Source organism: Fusarium coffeatum, assembly GCF_003316985.1.
Source record: "Fusarium coffeatum strain FIESC_28 chromosome Unknown BRIP53273_contig_128, whole genome shotgun sequence".
In the NCBI taxonomy this organism is placed as follows: domain Eukaryota; kingdom Fungi; phylum Ascomycota; class Sordariomycetes; order Hypocreales; family Nectriaceae; genus Fusarium; species Fusarium coffeatum.
The window spans coordinates 102,646-119,727 of record NW_022157921.1 but is presented as its reverse complement, the minus strand read 5'-3'; the positions used below and the strand labels follow the sequence as shown (position 1 = coordinate 119,727).

Below are 17,082 nucleotides of genomic sequence, written 5' to 3'. Positions count from 1 at the left end.
CATTGGAGTTATTGTGCTTGAAAAGTGTGCAAGATGGAAGCCTTATTGTCAGGGAGAATTCACCGATAGACTGAGGTTGATAGTATCTAATACATTTTGTTCTGTTTAATTGGCTGTTGGATCGGACAACCCGTAATGAGCTTTGTTGTACTGTGTCGAGGATCAGCTAAATTTTCGCAATAGTCGTGCTAATCCATCCAAAAGCCGAGTCCAGCTGTGTGTAGCAGAGACAGTTTATCCAATGCTAGAAACGATGATTAAGATTTGAAAGTCCCTGCAGGATGTAGATACTGGAATTATTCTGCAATTTAGCCTGCTAGGCTGGTAGCTCATGCAATTTCGTTGGTTGTGTAGGTCGAGCATCCGACTCAACCAGTACGCTATCAGGGCCAGCATCAACCTCTGCCACGGAAGGGTGAGCAACCTGGCTTCCTGGAGACGACTTCACGGTATCCCTCTCAGCTGGATCCCTCGCTGCTCTTTTTCTCTTCCAGAACCACCATCCCAGGCCTGCCAGAATTGCAGTACCAACAACCGCTCCCACGGTACTACCAGCTATAATAGCAACTGGTGTCCCAGGTTCTTTGATTGAGAATAGGATTTCTCCCTCACGACAACAGTTGTGGGTTTCAGAGGCACGGCAGAAGTATTTACCATTATCGCACTTTTTTACATAGACTGAACTGTTGCTTTTCTCTATTGGCATAGTTAGCTCGAGGTTTAGTACGATCCTAGACCGCCAAACTTACCCCAAGGACAGATTTGTTGGCAACCGGACCAATTCTGATCTGTACAAGCACCGCGAGCTACACTGGCAATGGGCTTGGCGAACGTCTGTTTCACTGGGTCGCAGCTCGCCCAAGGGCGAGTAGCCCGCTTTGTTCAAGGCTTCTGAATCCAGAAGGTTCAAGATTGGATGCCATCGCTGCAACTCGTCCAGGTAGCCGAGGGAACCTGGCTGAAGGCGCGAGAATGGGGCTGGTTCGAAGAGCGCATTCCCATACGGGTGGTGTTTCATGGAATTGAGGTAGCGATGTGCGAGATCTGTTGTCATTTTAATAAAGTAAGTCGTTCAAAGTGTAAGATGAGATTGATTTATTAGTAGTAATTGTTCTAGAGAAGAAGGGAAGAGCCACGTTATTTATATCTATCGTTCAAAGACAAGCTTTCACTAGTTTTCAGCTGTAGGCGCTCAAGTTAGTATTGCCGGATAGTGGAAATACCCGTCTACCCCGCGTGTAGTCTAGAACTGTAAGATCGGCGTTTAAGCTTGAATTATAATGTTCTAGACTGCCTAGAACTGATCTAGGTTTCTTGCCTCCGGGCTTATGCTTATCGATCGCGGTGTGCTATTGATACGATATCATGCAGTTGCCACAATCTTAGTCTAGTTTGCCACCGATGTCATGCAACGAACTCCAAGAGCCAGTGACAGAAGAGACCACCAACCCACTGTGATTGTATTCCTGCAACAATTACTGGTACTCAATTGAGCCACTCTCTATGCTGTGGTGGAGACAATACGCACACGAGAGAACGACCGAAAGAGCACCGTCGATGGAATCTGGAAAATTCAGAATTGTTTCCTTTTTCAAATCCAATTTTCCTAGACTCTCTGTCAAGCTAACAACGAAATCCTCTTTTGTCGTGAACGAACAATACAAGTCGTTGAGTTGATCATAAAGAATTCAGGCGAGAACAGGAATGAAGTAGAAAGGGGATTGCTATGCTTGACCACTGAGTCCATAATTGTTGCCGAATTTGCCAGGACCTTTTGACAGGATTTAAAGGACCGAAAGGCTCGTTACTCACAGTTTCAACCTGATTCTCAGTCGTTGGTCGTAAAACCTATTATAGTAGGTTGGACCTCGCGTAGAGAGATCTGTGCACTGAGATCCTTCCGCTTGCTCCACGTCGAGCATCCTTCGACTCCTTGCTGTAGCCGAGCCAATGACGGATCATGGGACGGCAAGTTGATCCGAATTTATGAGGTGACTGCACAACGCACAGTGAGGATTTGATGGATGTCGAACAAGCGAGTACGGGACAGTTTGGACATAAATATCAAACAAGTCCGCCGTTCTTCAAACATCCATTGCAAGTTCATTCCACCCTCAAGAGCTTTCTACCATCTACTCTTTCCATTCTTCTACAAGTTACCATGAAGTTCCAACCCGCCATCTTGGCCGCAACTTTGGCCCTCTTCCTTCAGCCTGCCGAAGCTATCAAATGCGTTCCAGAACACGCAGCAAGAAAGGCTCCTTGTAACATCGGAGATTGGGGATGCAATGGCGGTAACTTAGTAGCACGCTACTAGAGTTCTTGGATAAAATCCTATCATGTTTAGGTACTCAAAAACACACACTAACGCCTCGTAAATGCAATGTGATACTACGGGTCACTAGGAAGTCTCCGATTAGTGCCCTAAGGGAACGGATTGCAAGTGTACAGGAAGTCAGGCACCGTCTTGCCAGGCGTGGTAGACGGACCACGAGCATTGACAACTTAGCCAGGAACACAGATCTACCTGTCGACAGGCCACAACCTGACTGTATATTGTGCTGGATACAGAGGCTATCGTTACAGCATTGTTCGACTCTAGCTAGCTCGACGATTTCTGATGTGTCATTAGATAGAGCATAGACAGCGTCAAATTGCATACCTCATGCAGGTTAACAGAACGTGCCCGGGGTGACATGATGAGACTTCAAGGCTCTATTTGCTTTATACATCTTCCATACTTTTCAAATGCTACACATAATGTTACTGTAACTATCCATTATTAAATGGGTATAGGGATCATGTAAGGATTATAGTACTAGCAGGTTGACCCTCCCCTATCCTAGTCTATAGGGCTACTTTTATAATGCCTCATCACCCACATATTATTCAGAAGTCTAGATAGATAGAGTGAGCAGGGTGGTAAGACAGAGGTTAGTGTCAAGGACAAAGCGACAAGCTGCTCACTGTGGGGTTTGTTGATAACGACTAAAGAGATATATACAAGAGCTGTGAGGTCATTGGCTGTGGGTGGTGTCGCTTAAATTACTTGGTTTCGTTGTTCAATAGGTGCTGAGAAGGATGGGTTGGAGTCCCTCTTATAATCGGTGACCACCGCTGATGAGCTCTTCGCCGATCACGACGTCGTCGAACAACTAATCAGTTTAGACCTACTATGTATTATGAATTATTTCAGTTTCAATCGATACAATATAGATAACATATCTTGCATTTTAATAACACGTAGCTGTAAGCGTTAAATTAAGAAATATTTAAGGGGTTAATCGGACAGCTCTAGATCGCTGGTAAAAACAAGTTTAATTTTAAAAGAACATAACTTGATAGCTCCAAGCACCGACTTCAATGATCACGTCTGCTAACTCCCCCACATGTCCATAGAGCTGCATTGCAATATCGTGCAGCATGTGTACCCTGTCATGGAAGGAGTATTTCACGAGCATCAAACTAGGTTTAAGCACTCTGTCGCCAGCTCCATCGGCAAGAAACACGACCAGCGGCTCATTCAGGTCGTTGAACACTGCAAAAGACATGGCACTGTAAATGAAACAAGATCGTATGTCATTGAGGCTTCTGAGACCAAGATCATCACGGACATTTTGAGCTTGGAGATTCTGCAAGATGGCCAAGTTTGCAACTGCTAGAACCCTTTCGCTATAGATGCTCCGACTTGTGAGACGTCGGAGCTGAGCATGGCCATTCAAATGCAAAGATGAAGCAAGTGAGTGTCCGACATAATCGAAGGCAGTACCACAGCTTGTATCAACCGACGCTATCGCTCGCACGAACCGTTTGATGGTTGTAGGGTTGATATGAGGCATGGTGATAAAATGAACCCAGTCTCCTTCAGGTGCGAGGTGGAACTCTTCGACTAGCCAACGTGGCGGATATTCCAAAAGTGTGATAATGCTCTCTTGATTGAAGTGCGTTGGAACTTTGTGTTCTGCCAGGAGCTCGCGCAGTAGTTTCGCGTTGTCCAAGCAATATTTCCAGATGGTGACCAAGTCAGCCGTGTGGTAGGCCTGTTCAAAGAGCCAAGTTTCAAAAACGGCTCGCGGGTCGACGGTCCCGGCCAGGGCGTCAAATTGCTTGGAGTGGTTGGGGCAGTAGCTGATGACTTCCCCAGAAACCATGATCCCAAATACCTTGTGATGGCTGAGTGTGATACCCTGTACTACGGGAATTTTTGAACTTGCCCGCTGGGTACCCGGGGGGCCTAGATGGAGCCCATTGGCGACGAATCCTAGATCCAATGCCCCATCAACGTGGATGTAAGATGGGACTACCTCGATCTGAGCCAGTATTTTTGTGATTTCGAGAATATCATCCCGACCTCCAACAAAAGTGGTGCCCATGTTGGCGAAAAGAATCACCTGATACTCTTCCTTGTGGGACATACATTCGGCCCTGTCGGACGAGACTTGCTGCGCGAGTGCAGTCGGAATCATACGACCATATTCGTCGGCTGGGATCTCGGCAAAGCGAGGGAGTCTTCCGGGCATCCAGCGACGGGTCCACGTATCACAGTCCTTAACAGTCTTTTTGACGCTATAATGTGAGGCCGAAGAGAAATACACAAACGCGTCAGGATACTGGATGAGACCAGTGTGGAGCCCGATCCGGTTGCCCATTGTGCTACCCGTGGTGAAGCAGGCGCTAAAGGACTTTTGTGACTCCTTAGTCAAGAGGCCCAAGGATTTCTTTCGCCGCTGCAGGATATTGGAAGCTTCGCATCTAGCCCATTCTTCCGGGATTCGAACTCCCAGAAAGTGACCAACTACAGGGCCTAGGGCCGAGTAGGGAGCTTGATTCAAGGGATAGCCACATGAATACCGAGCCGCAATCTTGAAGCTCTGGACTGTCTGCCATACCTTCTGTACCACTCCATCCGGCAGACGATAGCGCGATCTAGGCGATTGCAGCTCTATCTGTACTGCAGCTTTGGATAAATGCAACTCATTGTGAGCCCCAAGGACGCGCAACAGAGATCTGATATTTTCGCCATCGATGCTGGGTTGGATGGTGAGAAGGTACTTGTCCCCCCCGACCTCTCTGGCTCCGAGTTCCATCAAGTCACTGGCCCAACCAGAGGATGCTCGGATAATCAGGTCCAATGAATTTGAGGGAGCGTGAACCTGCACGTTCAGGGATTTGAGTTCATTTACCAATCTCATTCTTCTGATGAAACAGCTTTCATAGATCTCTTGGAACCCTCTGCGTCCGAATCGAAGTTCTTGAAGGCATAACATTAGAGGGCCAATAGAGTCTCTCGATCCAGACAGTGTCCCATCTGTACCCCTAACATATTCGATTCGGGTTGGGGTTTGGTTACCGAGAAGTTTGGGCTTGAGTGCAACAACAGGAGGCGGGTAGACATAGGCATTGGAACCTCCCGCAACAATAGTGCTCGCCAGGATTTCTCCATTAAGGAGGCAACCATGCTCACCATGTTTAGCATGGTGGAGACGAAGTCGAGGTATTTTGAGAAGTTGACGAAAGTCCTCCCCGACTGTTGTCAAGAAATCAAAAACGCGAGAAGCATCCAAATGGAGCATAAGGGGGAAGTTGCGAGAAATCTTGTCAATGGCAGATATATCATCCACTTCTCCGCTCCTATTGGCCATGGTGGCGGCGAATATGATAGGTCGCTGCCCACACATGGTGAGGCGGTGGACATTGTCCATCAACGCATTTGTATCGTTGAGAGAAACTCGGTGCCATTCAAGGCCAAATATGTGGGAAGCTGCCTTTGCAAGATCTGTCTCAAGATGATCAATCAAAAGGATGGGCATTTGCTTCGGGTACTGCGAGTAAAGCTCCTGCTTCAGAGCCCTGATCCCATAGTAGTTGCCTTCACTCCAGTTGGCGATATAGCCTGAGGCATCTGGGTCCTGGACCCTTTTTCCTTTGGCGAGGACTGCAACCCTCTCAAATGTCTTGAAGTGGAAAGGCCAGCTTGACACAAATCAGTGTCTGTCAGATCGTGGCAAGAGCAGGGACAGAAACTCACCTTGAATCGGTTTCATCGGGCATGTTTAGGTTATTGTTGTGCCATGGAAGCCCAGCATCTCGGAGAATATCGGCTGTCTCCATCCAGAGCTTGTCAAAGAAGGGGTCAAAAGGCGATGGCTTCGAGAGGCTCCATTGATGGTAAAGCTCTTCAGTTCGGGTAAGCACCGCCCGAAGCTCTTTACTGGGTTCTCTCCATTTGGTAATGACTGGTTCGTCAATCCATTGTGATCGTCCATGGAGAAACGACTCCGTCACAGTGCTTGGTAGGCTGGGATTGTTTGAACGCAGGGCTTTGCCGTGGGTCTCAAGAAGTTCGTGTCCATGAGAACCAAGAGGACGGAAGTTGGGAGCCTGATGTTTTCCTGGTGGAGGTAGTGGTCCACTTCCATCATGCGTTATATTGAGCTTCTTAAGCATCCATACGATACTTGGATCAGGCTTCTCATCTTGAATTCTGTTTGGAAACCTGAGAATTTGATAGCTTGAAAAGTCGAAATCATGGAAAGATGGCATATTGACTGGTGGTTGCTTATCCTGACCTTACATGTCTCGCCCCTCTTCTTTATAGTTAAATCAAGGCGGAAAGCCGGGTGTTCGCTCTCTTCCAGTCCCTAGTCAATAGGATGCTTGGGTCTACAGAGTGTCAGTAGCCGCCCGAGCCGAGATCTTCGGACAGGAATCTAAGTTACACCTCGACTTAGGAAATGCTACCTTGATGACATGGCAGTGTCATAGCGTGATTTTTCCCGTCTTTGAACAATTCGTGACTGCCCCTGCAAGCTTATGTGCATCAAAGATAAAACGCCCCTGCTATCGTAAGCGTGCAGGCTTATACACAATGACCCACCAGGTCGCAGGACTGTCGAAGCCTAACTAGGTCTCAACTATGTACAGGTACATCTGCCGAATGTGCTGGTCTTTTTCAGATATGATGATAGATTATTACGCAATCCACTTACGTGCTTTCATGGAAACTCGAAGAAGTGAACTCGTAATGCACTAACCAAGAATTGAGTTCCCCGGGTCCATGCATACACCTCCCAAGACATGATCCTGCTCAGAATACCGATATCAAGTAATAACGTAAGGGGTTATCACAGGTTCACTTGTGACAATGGCTGGCGAAGATTCCCCGGCACTCCTCGGAGAAACATGTCAGATATGGAATATGCAACACGAGTAACTTCCAGCGTAATTCGATGAAATCACTTATGAGACGGACTATTGACAGCACCCACGACATCGTTCACTGCCAGTGGCACAGGAGTACTTGTCCCCGGAGCTTCAGATCGCATTCTGGTCTACTACTATAACAAGCCTTGTGATACCAGGTCCCGGGCTGATACTAAGGTCATTGCTAAAAGAAGGTCTCTCTGACAATACGCCTCTACCTATTTGCACGTCTCAATAGCAGTATTGCGCAGCTACGATCTCAAACACAGCCTGTAATTTTAACCCAAGATTTCAAGCGTCTTGGCGTTCGCTGGGTTGTATGAAGAGAAGTAGTCGTCCAAAACCAAATCCTCAGCAGTAAGCTCATGGGCATTGCTTTTCAGTTTAGGGTAATGACGGAAGATCTGGGCGATCGTAACATAGATTTCATCGTATGCAAGACTAGAAGGCCGTTAGTAAAATAATAGCACATGGCAGATACATCAATTGAAGAGGGCTGTAAAGCAACATACTTCATACCAACACATGCTCTGCTTCCTTTCCCAAAAGGCACAAAGGCTTTGTGAAGACGTTGTGGATCGGCGGCATTGACCCATCTGTCTGGATCGAACTTGGCGGGCTCTGGGAAATATTCTTCGTTTCGATGGAGCAGCCAGGAGCTCATGGAAACAACGGACTATAGACAAAGGTGTGAGGGCTTTTCATCGAAGGGGAAATTGCAGTACTTACTCCAGCTGGAAGGTTATAGCCGTGAAAACTAGCCCCGCCATGGGGAACAGTTCGAGGAAGTCTTCCAACAACACCGAATGACAGCCTGAGGCCCTCATTGATCACACCAGTCTATAATCGTTAGCGGGTCGTCAAGTTGAGGCGATACTGAAGCTTGTGCTGTTTTTCTCACCAAATATGGAAGTTTTTCCAGAACCTGAAATCTCATTGTTTCATGATCATCAGGGAAGGCAATTTTCAGTTCCGCGTGAAGCTTGTCATAGACATACGAGTCTGCAAAGACGTAGCGGCAGATAGTAGTCATAGCATTACCAGTTGTATCGGCCGCAGCAGTGAGAACAGTGTAAGCTTCATCCTCAAGATGAGCTACAGCAGCTGGCTTTCGACGGTCATCGGGAGTCATAAGAGCTGAGAAGATGGTCGCTCTGCCATTGAGTTCAACAGATCCTACATCAAGCTGCTTCTCAATGTTTCTCAACTTGGTGTTGCAGTGCTGGTTAATAGTGAGTTAGTTATATTATCTCGAATTATTATATGTGATGAGTAGTGGACTTACTCGTTGCATGTCGATAACGTTGGTCATCGGCGCACTGACAACACGGACGAGAGACTCGGGGATTGACCTCAAGACAGATTTGAGCCATGGAGCCTGGCGAAAGATCCAGGCAGCAGGTCCTAAGCGCAAGACAAGCATGAAAAAGTCATAGCCAAAGTCAGGGGTGTCTAGCAAGCCATAGCTTTCACCAAAGGCATACTCAGTGATGACATCAATAGACACAGCACGCAAAGCATGATGCAGATCCATTGGCTTTCCAGTTGCGATGGTCTTGTCAATTGCTTTGCATACCTTCCGGGCCTTATCCTGGACAATGTCCTCAAGATCGATTACAATCTTGCGTGAAAAGAAAGAATTCAGACCAGTTCGACGCTGGCGATGCAGTTCATTGGCGGGCGTCGTGAAAGAAGAGTTTTCGTTGCCAAAGGCGCCATAGAAATTCGCATCTTTGCTGTAACGACTTCCTACGTAGTAGATTTTATCGTAGTTCTCAAGGTCGCTCAGATGTACCTCATCAGGCGTGATGCGGACAATAGGGCCTTAGAACACAAGCAGGTTAGTATTTATCGACAGGAATCTATTCATCGCGAGATAATTACCGTAAATCTGATGCAGTTTCTCAATTTCCAAATAGAAACGACTTCCGTCCACGAAGCTGTAGTAGGTTTGATACAGCCATGTGATAGCTGCCAGCTTGGGGCCCGGAACCTTGGCTAACGGGTGGAAGTAGAGTCTGTACACGATGACACCCAAGATTGATGCTGGGATGGCAAGGCATAGTGTTTGAACTGATGTCAAAGACATAATGGAAGCCAAAAGCCCACTTGACATGGTGAATCGCTTGTAGTTCAGTTAACGGAATATTCGAATTGAGCAGATAATAGGGTCCTCTCTATTACTGAAGAATGTAGCATTCCTAGTTTATTTTCCCTGTGAACTAAATACCGCACCACCGTACAGGCTTCGACTCATCAGATGAAAATTTTCACATTCTTCGTTCGTAAACATGCATACGTGGCATTCACATTCCGTCGTAGCAACGCTACCATATCCCTGTAGATGGTGGAATACTCGATTCTGCATCTTTCGGAGTTTTATGCCTGCGTGATCAACCTATGCAAGCCGTGATCACGCATAATTGCCGCCACTACTTTTCTCTTGCAGGAGAGTATCTCCTTGTTACCTAACATGCATCGCCTCTAACCTACTGTCGTGACGTCAGATCTAATCCGCTTAGGATCAAGGTGCGTGAGATGGACGTTATCATTGTATGACAGGTTGAATTAGTTAGTGTTACAGGATAATATGAGTAAGGCTATGACGAAGTGGTCTGACTACTTGCAGATCTGGCTATCTCCAAACTGAGCCCGCAGCAGATATATGACAGTTTGAATCAAAATAATAGCTTAACAATGCACATGAGAGTTAAGTCTACATCAAGTACCTGTACGAAGGTCTACATCTCACAATGGAATGTCAGACCTCGTGCCGTAAGCGTATATGCAGACCGTGTCCTTCACCATTAGGTATGAGCTCCGTGTCTCTTTTCCAGTGAGAGATTGGACCCAGTATATGGCAACCCTGACAAACCTCATGTCGTAATTTGACGGCTATAAGATAAACAACTTGATCATCTATGTCTCCCTCGAATGGCATCCGTAGAAAGATCTTACATCTCATTACACACCACTCTCATCACTCTCAGAACCATGTCTTCAACCATTGAATTCGACTCCACGCTCAAGGACCTCTATGCCCTGAGTCCTGGTGACAATGCCGAGATCCACCTCTGCTATACGATCCCAACAGTTCAGGTTCAAATGACGAGAGGAATCCCAATCTGCAAGAAATACGCCTACCAAGATCCTCTGTCTCACAAGGATCGCGACATTCAGGCCCGTATCTTTGCCCAAGTCGTCCCCCAACTATTTGGCATCATTGCAGGCAAGATGAGACTCATCATGTTTGACCTGGACGGACCAGGCAGCGAGGATGTGGATCTGCAGCCTCGATTGGACACGGAACATATCATGCAGCAGATCTGCGAGCATCAGCGGCCGACAGTCACCTACGTGCGTAACGCTTCGGATGTCGTGATCCCCGAGGCGGCTAAGCTCAGCCTGGCCAATCCAATGGACTGTCTCGAGCATCTCCCTGCGGCAGTTCCGCTTGAATCTCACTATCGGGCACTCTCCAAGCGGGATTTAGTCTTCTCGGGCTTACCTACGCCACCCTCCATGGTGATTGACACTCATCTGGATTCGAAGCAGGTTCTTGATCCGCAGCTTCGAGCCAACGAAGTAGCTCGAATGCTGACATGCATCGAGCAAAAGAGCTTTCCGTTTGTGGTCAAGCTTCCCCAGGCCCTGTCCGGCCAGGGAACCTTCCTTATTCGGAACGAGTCCGATAGGTCCGGAAGTCTGGAGATACTCCGAAAGGAAGTGGATCATATGCTTGTTCAGTTAAACGACTCCAATAGCCACTTACACCCAACAAGCATTGTCGTGCAGGAAATTGTTCCTGGCTCGGCTCTCGCTATTTCCTTGTTCTTACCTCGAGACGGAGAGCCAATCTTGACTTCCTGTTGTGATCAATTCGTCTCTGAGGATGGTCATTGGGATGGCGGACATATTGACTACTCTCAACAGTCACGTCTCAAGACTGAGTATATGCCTATTGCCAAGAAGATCGCCGCATACATGAACCGCCTTGGGTATTATGGCCCGCTAGGAGCGGACATCATGACCGACTCCGAGGAAAGGCACTTAGTGATTGATCTGAATATACGTGTCACCGGATCTCACCCGCTGGGGTTTTTGAAGGGATTCTTCAGCGTTACGCGGGGCTTCAACGACGCTGCTATATTTTTCCCCTTGTTCATCAATCTGAGCTTGACCCAGTTTCGGAAGATCTTCAGTGCCGAGCTAGAAGAGGGAAGAATCATCATTGCGGGCTGGTGCCATGAACAGGGGGTGCAGAGTAGTGTTACAACCGTCATTGTTGCAGCCGAGGATCAGCAGCGTCTGGGACAGCTTGCACGGAGAATCAAAGGGTTTGCCACGCTTGGCCATTAAAAAATGTAACTGGACATCGCCTTGGATGGACTACAGTTGGTATACAGATCCAGCTCATCATAGAAGATTGCAAATACGACACATGGAGTCAAACTTACACCCTCGCAATGACTGCCGTATCAAGATGCATTAGTGCCACTTGTAATCTCCCGTGCCGTAGGTACAGTACAGTACAGTAGTCTCCGAAGACTTAGTGTCTGGGAACTTCATCCGGTGACGCGGCCCGTCCCTAGTCTTAGAGCCCTGTCAAGTCCCCCCACGTCTGCCTGAAGCTTGTCCGATATCTCCACTGTTGTCTTTCCCAATACGGCAAGATGATCATGAGTCATAGACCAGGGCACCTTATTTGGATTTTTGAGTCACGGGGGAATCTTTTTGACGAATGAGCATATGGCGGAACACTCGGCGACCCATGCCCTACAAAATGGCGGAGTAGTATCTTTTTGATCTTATTGGCTACATGCCTGGCGGCTGTTGGCGCGTTAACGCGTTCCTTTGACTTTTCATTTCGTTCTCCCTCCAATGCTCTCTGCCCCTCCTCCAATACCTACCGATACCTGATTTCATCCTCTTTCTTTCAACCCATCTATCGACTCATCATTTTGAGACTAAGCACTGTTCATTAGATACTACTACATTCTTACCGCGTCCCGGTCGAACCAACTTGGCATGGTGTCCCCTTCCACGTCCAAATCTCAAGGTCCCCCAGAGGCCTCAACCGCAGTTGAACCAGACCGGTATCAAAATGCCATCCAGGATAAGCATGAGGGCTTTGATGCCTGGATGCAAGTTGTGGGAGCTTTTCTCATATACACAGCAACATGGTGAGTTTGTCCGTCCATGCCACATTCAGTGTGTCCAACTGCTTACTGGTGAAGGGGTCTCTTGAGCGCATACGGCTCCTACGAAAAGTACTACGAGACAGTTATGCTGACATCTACACCCTCGACCAACATCGCTTGGGTTGGAACCTTACAAGGTGTCATCCTCATCAGTGAGTTACATCATGAGAGCAGGTCTTGGTCATGTCTGGCGCTAAGAATTCTGAACTATAGTGGGAGGCGTTGTGACCGGTCCGATTTTTGATCGAGGATATTTTAGAGAGCTCCTCATTATTGGAACTCTTATTACAGTACTCGGCGTCATGATGTTGAGCTTAGCTCACAGCTATTATCAGGTCCTCCTAGCCCAGGGAGTATGCGTCGGTATTGGAAGTGCAATCCTCTATGTACCTAGCATTTCCCTTGTCGCATCTAGGTTTGAACGACGTCGTGCTTTGGCAGTCTTCTTTGCTACGTTGGGGACAGCTGTCGGTATGTAAATTTCTCCCCATTGTCATCGTGTGCACAAAACTGATTGAATGTTGCAGGGGGCATCATATACCCTATCATATTTACAAACCTCCAGCCAAGAATCGGGTTTGCGTGGACTACACGTGTTCTGGGGTTTGTCACCCTCGTTGAGCTCGTCGTAGCATTGGCCATCATGCTGCCGGCCACCAAAGGTCAGGTTTCTCACAAAGTGCGCTCTCTCCTGGACCCAACGGCTTTCCGTGATCCCGCCTTTATGGCATTTTGCCTGGCCTTGTTTCTCATGTGGATTGCATACTGGGTACCCTTTTTCTTACTTCCTCTGTATGCTCAGTTTAAGGGTGGCGCAAGCTCTGAGCTTTCCTTCTATATCTTGGTTATTGCCAATGCCTCGACTATACCTGGTCGTTACCTGGCGGTCCCCTTGTCAAACAGATTTGGCCCAGCGTTGACTATGGCTGGATTCGCATTTATTTCTAGTATTCTGTTCTTTGGATGGATCGGTGTTGACACAATAGCGTCTACCATCGTCTGGGCTGTACTTATCGCTTTGTTCATGGGACCCCTCGCGGTGATCTACCCTATCATTGTCCCACGCCTCTCACCAAACCCGGAACTCGTCGGTACGCGAATGGGAATATCATCAGCTGCAGCGGCACTTGGAACCTTAATCGGGTTTCCAGTCACGTCTGCCTTGAATGATATTCAAGCTGGAAGTTTCTGGAAGAGTCAAGTTTTCAATGCTTGTTGCATGTTGAGTGGATCTTTGCTTATGATATATGTTCATTATAAGACGTCCAAATCACCTTGAATAGTCAGGTTGTTGTCGTAGCTAGTAGCCACAACGTTGAGCAGTTGTTATTTATATGTACTTCTAAAATACAATAAACTTTTCTGCTCCATCACATCGTCATTAACTACTGTATATCTATTCCCCTCAGTTTTCAGGCTTTGGTCGACATTTATATGCACCAAAAATAAAGGCTGCACCTACAGCCATTGCGCAAGCTCCCCATATCTGCATGTAAAGGTACCGGCCATCGCCGTGCTCAATTAACTTGCCTGCTATCGGCGGGCCTGTCAGCGCCGCCAATGAGCACATAGTCAATATCATTCCCATCCGCGTGCCCATCTTACTATGGTCAATTGTTAAAGTTGGAAGACCAGCCATACCTACCGTCTGTATACCACCGCAAACAAATCCGAACAGGCTTGCAAAGACGAATACACTCGGGAGGTCCTTGACACCGAACCAACCGATGTAAAGCACAGCTGCTGAAAGCATAAGTGGAATCAGGGTCCGAAAAGGACCGAAGTATGCGTCTGACGCAAGGGAGGGTATAATTCGTCCCGGACAGCTCAGGGCATTTAGTGTAAGCAGTATGGACAATGAAGTCTCATTACTGATGCCGATCACGGACGCTGCATAATGATTGATCTAGTGTTTGTTAGTAAGAACCATGGAGTTCCACCATCCAATGGAGCGACTTACATAGTTCGGGCCAATGAACACGGACCAAAGTATCAGGAATGATCCACAACTAAAAAGAACAAAGGGCACTTCCTTGAAAGCAGCCATTTCAAAGAATGGGCCACTTTTGCGGGGTAAAAGAAGCTCTTTTGCTAAGGCTACTACTATAATAGCGTTGAAGAGAACCACGAATGCCATACAACGGATGGTCCAGGGAAACCCGTGGTTATACAGCATCTGCTTGGCGATGATAGGGAACACAATACCACCAGTAGCAGAACCGCTGGTGACAATTGCAATGGCTAAAGCCCGTCTCTTGGTGAAGTATGTCGACACGCAAGCCATAACTGGACAATACGCCAGCCCAGCCCCGATGCCGCTACAGACCCCTTGAGAGAGGAAGAGCTGCCAGTACTCGGTGCTTATCGACGCCATGAATAGTCCAAGCACCTGAAGAAAAGACCCACCGATGAGAAGGTGACGAAAGTATCCTGCGTCAAACAGACGACCAGAAACTGTGCTGAGGACGAAGAGAAGGAAGAGATGAATGCTTCCTATCCAGGATGTCGACGATAAGCTAAAACCAAGCTCATGATTGTAATATTGCTCAAAGATTCCAAAGCTATAGCTGTATCCAAATGTATTAAACACCTCTAGACTACGCATCCCCATATCAGCATTTTGACAGACTTGAGTGCATGTGCAGAAACATATACTAAAATTCAGGACTTACTGGGCTACTAAGACTTGTACCCAACCATACCCTCCGTCTGGCGGTACGGGTAAAGCACTCGGGGGATTTTGCACTGTCTCCAGTGGAGAGTCGGATTCTCTCTTGTTTTCGGCCTGGAATCCCATTCGAATTGCGGTGATAAATCCCAAGTGTTGCTGAAGCAAGGAACGGATGAATTGCTGCAAATACGATGGGCGAATGAATGAGTTTACAATTACCAAGAATGTGGTATTCATGGATTATGACATTGAGCTTACTCAAGGTGGCTGAGACTTTATTACAGAAAACAACTTGTCATCCCCCACGCTCAGGGATGATAACATTGATACCCTTGCATCACTCAATTGGGTAGTATCGAGGTGATCTCAGCTTACTTCCTTGGGTTACGAATCTGATGCAGGGATCTGAGATTGTTATGGTTCTTTTGCTTTCGGGTAACTGGGGTGGTAGATGGTAATGTAGGTACTCCACTGCTGTTGGTTGGGGCAGCCAGGCCGCTTACTTGCAGAGGGAGTGTACATATAGAATAAGGCGAAATAGGCTGTTGTTATTGTGGATATAGCTTCATTACGCCGCCACAAACATACAGACACAGACATGTAAGCTTGAGATGTTTCACAGAGTGGCAAGGTGTACGTGTTCCAACGATTGACTCTATCGGATTATTACCTCATCTGACAAGGTCGTTACACCTCAGATAGGCCCCTGCCCTCCCTTAGCTGCGTTGCTCCTATGCCTGTCTCTGCTGATCCAGCCGCTTCGACTCTGCCTGCTTCTCACGCGCTTGTCGCAACAAGTCAGGGTACCATATCTCTCCAACTCTTGGGAAGGTCGTGAGGTGGTTCACAAAGACGTTGTCCCCGATGCAGTTGTTAAACAGCCCTGAGTAGAAAGTCTCTGCATCTGAAGCCACCATCTTGTCAGGTGCCAGGTCCTTGATGTGCAAAGGGACATCAACGGTGAGGTCCTCTAGCATGAGATGAGGATTGACGAATTGGAAGAAGGGTATGGAGAGTCTGGGGCCTAGAGTCTTCCCGTCGCTATCCAGGAAGGCTTCTGACCGTAGAACGACGCGGTGGGTTGTTGCAACACAGACTCCTTGAGTAATGATTTCCAACAAGCGACCAATGTTGACTACCAATGCTCCAGGTAATGGGGGAACAGGAACCCAATCTCCAGACTTGTTTTGGACCTCAAGACAATTGTGCTTGCCGTCTTGGAGCAGATATGTCATAAAAGAGCCGTCTTTGTGCGGGCCAATGCCATAACTGCCATCCTGTGCAAATGCATTCACGAACGGCGGTAAATATCTAGTAGCTTTCAAACGGCTAGAGGTTGGCTGTCCAAGAAGGGCCGTCAATGTGGCTTTGGGCATCTCCAGTGCTTCTGCTACCAATGCAGTAAACTCTACAGAAAAGTCTTGAATCTGCGAGTAATAATCTCTAAAAGCTGCACGAAAGCCTGGCACTGAGCTTTCTTCAGGCCACTCAGCGAAGGACAGTCAGCAGTTGCCTTCATCTGGTCTCAAGGTCATCTCTTCATACCTGGTTTGGTCCCTGGACATTGAGGTAGATCGGTTCATTTGGCCCCAGGGCTGGGAGATCAGGGCCCATCTGGAATTTACCAAGAGCATATCAGATACCTTGAAGTTCAGAATGAATGACGGAAGCCATACCAGAATGGACTCGTTATGATCTGTTTGTGCAGCTGTGCTCTCACTGTTGATCTTGCTATACCCAAGGAAATGTCTGCTGTGGATGTTCTCTATCTGAAGTTTTTCATCTGTTGAAAGTTTGAAGAACTGTGCTGATAGGCGTAAGGCATTCTGCTGCAATTGGAGTGGTAAAGGTGAGTTTATGATCTGAAAGAAGCCGACTTTAACTAGTGCAGATCGGAGATTTGATAGAAATTTGGGTTTAGTAGTAGAAGACTGAGATGATGGATAGTCAAGTATTGGGATTGAGGTAAAGTTTTGGGTCATGGTGTCTACTGAAGTGGGTGGATAG

At 47.4% G+C, this 17,082-nt stretch overlaps 5 protein-coding genes across 5 annotated transcripts; 2 read left to right on the top strand and 3 right to left on the bottom strand.

The window, feature by feature from the left end:
* Positions 1-3,323: 3,323 nt before the first annotated feature.
* Positions 3,324-6,543, bottom strand: FIESC28_05944 (uncharacterized protein; the record flags this gene model as incomplete). Its single annotated transcript, XM_031160089.1, has 2 exons — positions 3,324-5,973; positions 6,029-6,543. The coding sequence occupies 2 exons, from the start codon at positions 6,541-6,543 to the stop codon at positions 3,324-3,326; spliced, it is 3,165 nt and encodes a 1,054-aa protein (XP_031015859.1).
* Positions 6,544-7,481: 938 nt separating this feature from the next.
* FIESC28_05943 (uncharacterized protein) lies at positions 7,482-9,319 on the bottom strand (the record flags this gene model as incomplete). The annotated part of the gene is made up of 6 exons (XM_031160088.1): positions 7,482-7,644; positions 7,716-7,879; positions 7,933-8,043; positions 8,105-8,425; positions 8,489-9,027; positions 9,088-9,319. The coding sequence occupies 6 exons, from the start codon at positions 9,317-9,319 to the stop codon at positions 7,482-7,484; spliced, it is 1,530 nt and encodes a 509-aa protein (XP_031015858.1).
* Positions 9,320-10,197: 878 nt separating this feature from the next.
* On the top strand, positions 10,198-11,562 carry FIESC28_05942 (uncharacterized protein; the record flags this gene model as incomplete). The annotated part of the gene is made up of 1 exon (XM_031160087.1): positions 10,198-11,562. The coding sequence occupies one exon, from the start codon at positions 10,198-10,200 to the stop codon at positions 11,560-11,562; it is 1,365 nt and encodes a 454-aa protein (XP_031015857.1).
* A 669-nt stretch (positions 11,563-12,231) lies between these two features.
* Positions 12,232-13,683, top strand: FIESC28_05941 (uncharacterized protein; the record flags this gene model as incomplete). Its single annotated transcript, XM_031160086.1, has 4 exons — positions 12,232-12,386; positions 12,441-12,556; positions 12,618-12,875; positions 12,932-13,683. The coding sequence occupies 4 exons, from the start codon at positions 12,232-12,234 to the stop codon at positions 13,681-13,683; spliced, it is 1,281 nt and encodes a 426-aa protein (XP_031015856.1).
* Positions 13,684-15,806: 2,123 nt separating this feature from the next.
* On the bottom strand, positions 15,807-17,057 carry FIESC28_05940 (uncharacterized protein; the record flags this gene model as incomplete). The annotated part of the gene is made up of 3 exons (XM_031160085.1): positions 15,807-16,562; positions 16,621-16,689; positions 16,752-17,057. The coding sequence occupies 3 exons, from the start codon at positions 17,055-17,057 to the stop codon at positions 15,807-15,809; spliced, it is 1,131 nt and encodes a 376-aa protein (XP_031015855.1).
* Between the last annotated feature and the right edge of the window lie 25 nt (positions 17,058-17,082).